Source organism: Elephantulus edwardii, unplaced genomic scaffold (genome assembly GCF_000299155.1).
Source record: "Elephantulus edwardii isolate Elephantulus edwardi_28Jun2011 unplaced genomic scaffold, EleEdw1.0 scaffold00168, whole genome shotgun sequence".
In the NCBI taxonomy this organism is placed as follows: Eukaryota; Metazoa; Chordata; class Mammalia; order Macroscelidea; family Macroscelididae; genus Elephantulus; species Elephantulus edwardii.
Genome location: NW_006399918.1, coordinates 5,958,879 through 5,966,162, shown reverse-complemented (window position 1 = coordinate 5,966,162; position 7,284 = coordinate 5,958,879). Strand labels below are relative to the sequence as shown.

Sequence of the window (7,284 nt, the reverse complement as noted above, 5' to 3'; positions counted from 1 at the left end):
GGGAGGGTGGAGGGACAGCGCAGGAGGGGAAGACCCTCTATGAGATGGATTGATTCGGTGACTGGGGTAATCGGGATGGGTGTGTCAGAGGTGGTGCGGTTGGCGCAGGATAGAGCAGGGTTTAGAGCTGTTGTGCATAGGGTCGCTATGAGTCGGAAACGACTCGATGCCACATAACAACAACAACATATTCATTATATTGGTCTGTAGTTTTCTTTCTCGGTAGTAATATCTTTGCCTGGTTTTGGTATTAGGGTTATGCTTGTTTCATAGAACGACCCTGAAAGTGTTCCTACTTCTTCAATTTTTAAAAATAAATTAAATAGAATTGGTGATAAGTCCTTTCGGAATGATTGATAGAATTCAGCTATGAAGACTTCTGATCCAGGACTTTTCTTATGGTGAAGTGTTTCTTTTTTTTGTGACTGGTCTATTCAAGTGTTCTTTATCTGTTCTTGTCAATCTGGGTAGGGCATAAGTTTCAAAGAATTTGTCCATTTCCTCTAGGTTTTTTAATTTATCAAAGTATAGCTTTTCACACTATTCCTTTATTATCAATTTCATTTCATCTGGTTCTGTAGTGATGTCACCTTTATCATTTCTTAATTTTTTCCTCTCCTTTGTTAAGTTTGCCAGAGGATTGCCGATTTTATTGACACTTTTAGAAAACCAGATCCTTGTTTCAACAGTTTTTCTGTTTTCTATCTCATTGATTTCAGCTCTTGTCCTCATAATTTATTTTCTTCAAGAGGCTGTAGGATTACATTGTTCTTTTTCTATTTGATGAAGATTTTTAGTTAGATCATTGGTTTCTCTCCTTTCTTCCTTTTTTATGTGTGTGCCTTTTGCTATAAACTACCCCATGAGAACTACCTTAGCTGTATCCCAGAGGTTTGGGTACATTGTATTTTCATTTGTTTCAAGGAACTTTTTTATTTCATTCTTTATTTCTTTTATAACCCAATCTTGTTCTAATAAAGAGTCATTTAGCTTCCACATAGGTGGTTTTGTAAGCTTTACCCTCCTGTGGTTAATTTCTAGTTTTATGACCTTGTTATCTGGGAAGACACTTTGTGTTATTTCTATGTTTTTTAATTTGTCGATGCTTGCTTTGTGTCCTAGTATGTGATCAATTCTGGAGAATGTACTATGTGCACTTGAGGAAAAAGTTAATTGAGTGTTAGTTGGTGCAGTACCTAAACACATCCACAAGGTTAAGTGGGCTGATTATATAGTTTAGATCTTCTGCATCTTTGTTGGGTTTCTTTTTAGTTGACGTATCCTTTGGTAAGAGTGGTATGTCAGAGTCTCCTACCACTATTGTGTTATTGTCTTTTTCTTTCTTCAATTCTGTTAACCGTTATTTTATGTATTTTGCAGATCTGTCATTTGGTGCAAAAATGTTGACCAAGGTTAGGTCTTCTTGGTCTATTGTGCCTTTAGTCAGTATATAATGCCTTTTCTTATCTTTATGGTGGTTTTCATTCTGAAGTCTATTTTATAATAGATTAGAATTGCCACTCCTGCTTTTTGTTGTTGCCATTTGCTTGGTAATTTTTTTTTTTCAGCCTTTGATTTTGAGTCTGTCTTTCTCTTCTCTTTTTTATTTTTTAATGTGTCTCTTGTAGGTAACATATTGATGGGCTTTGTTTTTTTATCCATTCTGTTACTCTTTTTCTCCTAATTTGTGCATTTATTTCACTCATATTAAGTGTGATTTTTGTGAGGCCGGGTTTTACTGTTGCCATTTGGTTGTGCTTCTTTTTCTGTTGGTTTTGGTTACTGTGATCCATCTACTTTCCTTTGGCATCTCCATGTGAAGGACTTCACTTAAAATGTCTTGTAGTTTTGGTCTTGTTTTCACAAATTCCTTAAGTTCCTTCTTTTCTACAAAGGATCTAATTTCTCCTTCATATTTGATGGAGAACATTTCCGGGTATAGGATACTTGGCTGGCAATTATTTTATTTAAGCTTTCTGTAGATGCCATTCCACTGTCTTCTAGTTCACATGGTTTCTGCTGAGAAATCAGAACTTAATATAACTACTTGTCCTTTGTAGGTGACTCTGTTTTTCTCTTGTTCCTTTTAGAATTCTATTCTTTTATTTTAATTTGGAGAATTTGCTTTGATATGTCTCGGTGTTTTTCTTTTTGGGTCTAGCCTACTTGGTGTTCACTGTGGTTCTTGAATGTAGATTTCTTCATTCTTCAAAATAACTGGGAAATTTTCTTCTAGTACTTTTTCCACAATATTCTCAATTATTCCCCTTGCATTCCCCTGTTCTGTAATTCCAATCATTGTATGTTTCTTTTGATGGCATCCCACATGATTCTAATGTTTTCTTCATTTTCTTTACATCTCATCTCTGATTTTTCTTTAAATATGTTTCCAGTGAAGTTCTTATCTTCCAGCTCACTGACTCTGTTCCATTCCTTCAGTTCTACTTTTTTGTCCCACCAGCATGTTGGACATTTCTGCCATTTAGATCTTAATGTTCTAGATTGCATTTCTGTGCTTTTCTGTTATTTCCGGTGTTAGCTGTACCCTCTCTGTCTTGTGATGATTTTTTAAGTTCTTAAACCTCTTAAATATAATATAATATTTTTTACTTCCATCTTTCATAATTTTTTTTCCTTGGTTTTTCAGTTTGTTCTTCCCCACCTTTTTTTTTTGGATTTTTTTTTTTTGGGTTTTTTGTTTTTTTATTTTTTTTTTCTTCCATCAGTGTATCTTCTTCTGTAGCTGTTCAAATAACTCCACATCAACATATTTCTTCTGTTCTATCTAGGGTATTTATTGTGTCTGCTTTTTTTAAGAGAAAGTTTATTTTGTTTTTTCATGATTACTGAAGCTGACTGCTACTTTCTTGACATTATTTAAATCCTTTGTTAGAAGATGTTTGTTAGCAGATGTAACTAAATAGTGATCCAGAGTATGGCAATGTTTTGTGACAGACCTTTTTTGTGCTCCCTTCTTGACCCAAGGCCTTCAGGGCCAAGGGCCCAACAGCAGTGTCTTCCCCCAAAGTACCAGAATAGCAAACCAGGAAGCCTGTTTTTCCCTTCCAGAACTGTGTCTCTGCCTCACTCAAGCTCTCCTGGTCCCTTCTGCTTGAGCTCGAGAAGACACACGTGATGTAGCTATACAGCAGTGTTTTGCCCAAAGTACTATGGGTACCGCGTGTCTTCCTGTCATGCTATGCCTTGTCCCTTTTTAAAATAATTTTATCTTTATATTCTTTCTTTTTTCCTATATTGTTTTCCCATTTTTTAAAGTTTTATCTATAATTTAACTTAGTTTGTATTTACAACTGATGAATTAACATATTGCATTTGTTGTTGTTGTTGATTGCCATCAAGTTTAACCACAACTCATAGTGATCCTATGAACAAAAGACCAGTAGCCTTTCTATAACTTTCTTCATTTCTGTACTGCAACCCATAAAGACCTACTATAAAGCAGCTTTGAACCCTGTCCTGAGCAAGTCTCATGAATTCTGATATTCCAACCCACAGTGACCTAGTCCTGTATCAATCCATCTCAGCCAGGATCTTCCTATCCCTATGCTGTCCCTCCACCTTTCAGATGATACATATTAATCCCAATATCTCAACTTCCTTAAGGACCATTCTGGTATTTCCTTGTTAATAGGTCATACTTTATTATTTTCTTGTATATAATCTGTAATTTTTTGGTGAACTGTACATTCTGATTTTTTTATATTATGTTGATTCTGGGAATCTGATTCTCTCATCTTTCAGAGACTGCTGATTCTTGCTTGTTGAGGGCTGCAGGCACATGTTTTGTAACTTTTCCTTCAGTCATGATGGGAGTGAGAAATGTAGTATGGTAGGTGGCTCATGTATGCTGCTCTCTCAAAAGGGCAACAGGCTGTATCTATTCAACACTACCCTGATTGTCATAAGTGTTTTCACAGCTTGCAGTTCTGTTGTAATTAATTCCATTGACTCTTACTACTTTAGTGTTGCTTCTTTGGAAGGACTAACCTTCGATGTTACAAATATGCTATTTTGCCTTATATCACTTCCCATTTCACAAATACTTGTTACGTTTTAGTGCCTAGTCAATAGGGAATAGTACTCAAAGACTACATTTCTCTGGCTATTCTAGTCTACCAGTTTACTCCTTGGGAAAAAGATAAACAATCTCCTCCGGACTGATTTATAGCCTCAAAAATTCAATGGAGGATGAGCTATGACTTTGTCTTCTTTTATTAACCAGGCACATTTCTGGAGACTTGGGATATCACTCATTCATTCACTCATTTGTTGCTATTGAGTCAGTACCAATTCATAACTGACCTTCTAGGGAATTTCTGGGCCTGTACATGGAAGAAAAATTTCCATCTTTCTCCCAGAAATACTGGCATGTTGGACCACCAGAGAAGAACAGCCTTTGAGTTAGCAGCACAACTCTCTACGGACCATGCCTCCTGAGTTCCCCAGTGAACAGAGACCCCAAATTTTACTAACTTGGAAAATATTTGCTCCAGAGCCTCCAAAGTACACTTTGCTTATATCTTTCATGAATAATGGCACAAGTGTAATTTTCTTTTTTATAAAAATACAGTAGAAGAGAAGCAAGGACTAGAATATTCAGCAGCCCATATCTCCCAGATTTTGGTCCCAGCTCCTTCATCATCTGTTAGTTTGATTTGGGAAAGAAAGACACTTTCTTTTTTTTTACGTGATAACTTGCCTCTGTAATCCCTTATTGCTCTCGGAATTTAAAAATCTAAGTAAATATATTTTTAATAAACTATATCCCTTGGAATCCACTGGGAAACTTACTTTTTCAATAAGAATTCTTTACTAAATTAGTCACAACAAATAAAGCATACTTAGTATGCCAAAAATAAAAAATAAAATAAAGAACTTGGATGAGTTGGACCATGCTGTTGTTGTGTGCCATTGAGTCAGAATTGACTCATAGTTGGCCCTCTAGTGAGTTTTCAGAGGTAGTAAATCACACAGGAAGAAACTGTCCATCTTTCTTCTGTGGAGCAGCTGGTGAATTCAAACCATAAGCCCTTAGGTTGGCCGTACAACTCCTTACTGCTAGGCCACCAGAGCTCCCTACCAAGCCCATAGCTGCTCAAAAAAACGCATAGCTGAGCAAACAAGAAATGGAACTTTTAAAGGTACGATAATTAGATATCTAAATCTTTTTATTTGTATTCTCAGGGTCCGAAGCAGCTGCAAAAGACGCAAGTATCCTCATGGTGAATGGAACTTTGGGAGAATCAGTTACTTTCCCTATAAATATTCAAGAAGCACAGCAAGTTATCAGTATTGCTTGGATTTCCAAATCATCTGTTGCTGTTGTACAACCTGGAGACTTGGGAAAAGCACCTAAGGTTACTGTTACCAACAAAAATTATTTTGAGAGATTACATGTCTCAGGTAAAAACTATGACTTGGTGATGAGCAATCTGAAGATGGAAGATTCTGGTTTCTACCAAGCAGACATAAATATACAATCCAGTAACATCACCATCACCAAGAAGTACAACTTTCAAGTCTACCGTAAGTTGTAGGAAGGTGGGGAGCTTGCAATTTTTTTTTTCACTTTGCAAATTTACTATCTGCAATAACATCAGTATTTATAAGAGTGGGAGTCTCTACATTTTCTTACTATCATCAACACTTATACAAGGACATTTTGTTGGATTTTATCTATGTAAGCTTTCTATATCAATTGTCCATATTCCTTGTGTTCTTTTTCTGTAAAATAAGAATAATCATATTATTTACTTTCCCAGACTTATTGTGGGATCAAATTGTTGGTTTCCTGATATTTTATTTAGTTATAACTGTTGATCCTCAGGAAAGTGCAAGAAATGCACAGAGATGTCTTCTGATCATTTCATTAGGCTGCCCCTAATAAAAACATTTTGCATAGCCAGAGTAAAATATCAATACCAGGATATTAATATTGGTATACTTTGTAGAGCTTATGTAGATTTCATCAATTATATAAGCACTCACTGGTTTGTGTGTGTAACTCTGTACAATTTAATCATATGTGTGTTGTTGTTGTTGATGTGCTGTTTCAGTCATTTTCGGATAATTTTCAGTAGAATTTTGCGACATCAATGATATTGTTCAATAATTTCCACCTGTCTCAGGTCACCTTTCTTTGGAATGGAAACAAATATAGATCTCTTTCAGTCAGTTGGCTAGGTGGTTTTCTTCCAGATTTCCTGACACAACTTGGTGAGCACATCCAGAGCTGAGTCTGTTTGAAATACATCCGTTGATATGCTGTCAATTCCAGGAGCCTTGTCTTTTTGCCTGTTCTTTCAGAGTAGCTTGAACATCTTCCTTCATCACCACAAGCTGTTGATCATGCGTTGTTTCATGAAATTCTTCTGTGTCCACCAATTCCTTTTAGTACAATGACTTCTTTAAATGGTTCCTGGGTCATTCAACATTCTGCCCACAACATCCTTAAGTATTGTAACTTGAGGCTTCAATTTGTTCTTCAGTTCCCTCAGCTTAAGAAATTTTGAGTGAGGTCAGCCCTTTAGATTTTCTGACTCCAGCTCTTTGCACAAGTATTACAATACTTCACATGTTTTTGCTGTTGTTGTGTACTGTAGAGTTGGAACAGTCCCAGAGCTGACCCTCCAGGGGGTTTACAGAGGCATTGCCCACTCTTCTTCTACAATCATATCTATGTTGTTGCTGTTGTTGTTATGTGCTGTCGAGTCGCTTGCAACTCATAGCGACCCTATGGACAAGAGCCCTAAACCCTGCTCTATCCTGTGCCAGTTTCACTGCCTCTGACACACCTATCCCGATTACCCCAGTCACTGAATCAATCTACCTCATAGAGGGTCTTCCCCTTTTGTGCCATCCCTCCACCCTCCCAAGCATTTTAGGAATTGCAAGGTGTGGAAGGGAGGCAAACTAAGTTTAAACCTGTTAGAAGAAAAAAAATAACAAAGACTAGATCAGAATTGTGGAAATTCTTGAACAATATAATTAATATCACATGCAAGCAAGATTTTGCTGAAAATTATCAAAAAACAACTAGAGCAACATGTCAACAGAGAACTGTCAGATGTGCATGCTGGGTTTAGAAGAGGTTGTGGTACTAGGGATATTATAGCTAATGTTAGATGGATGTTGGCAGAAAGCAGAGAATGCCAGAGGAATGTCTATCTGTGCTTCATTGACTATGCAAAGGCTTTTGACTGTGTGGACCACAACAAGCTGTGGCTGACTCTGAGAAGAATGTGATTTCCAGAACATTTCATT

The 7,284-nt window shown here is 36.7% G+C and overlaps 1 protein-coding gene across 1 annotated transcript in view; it reads left to right on the top strand.

The window, feature by feature from the left end:
* Positions 1 to 4,447: 4,447 nt before the first annotated feature.
* The window catches only part of LOC102876517 (SLAM family member 5-like), a 30,535-nt gene continuing 27,698 nt past the window's right edge, over positions 4,448 to 7,284 (top strand). The window contains exons 1-2 of the mRNA XM_006895535.1: positions 4,448 to 4,466; positions 5,206 to 5,547. Of these exons, the coding sequence (XP_006895597.1) occupies positions 4,448 to 4,466; positions 5,206 to 5,547 (361 nt within the window). The remainder of the gene's footprint in view (positions 4,467 to 5,205; positions 5,548 to 7,284) is intronic.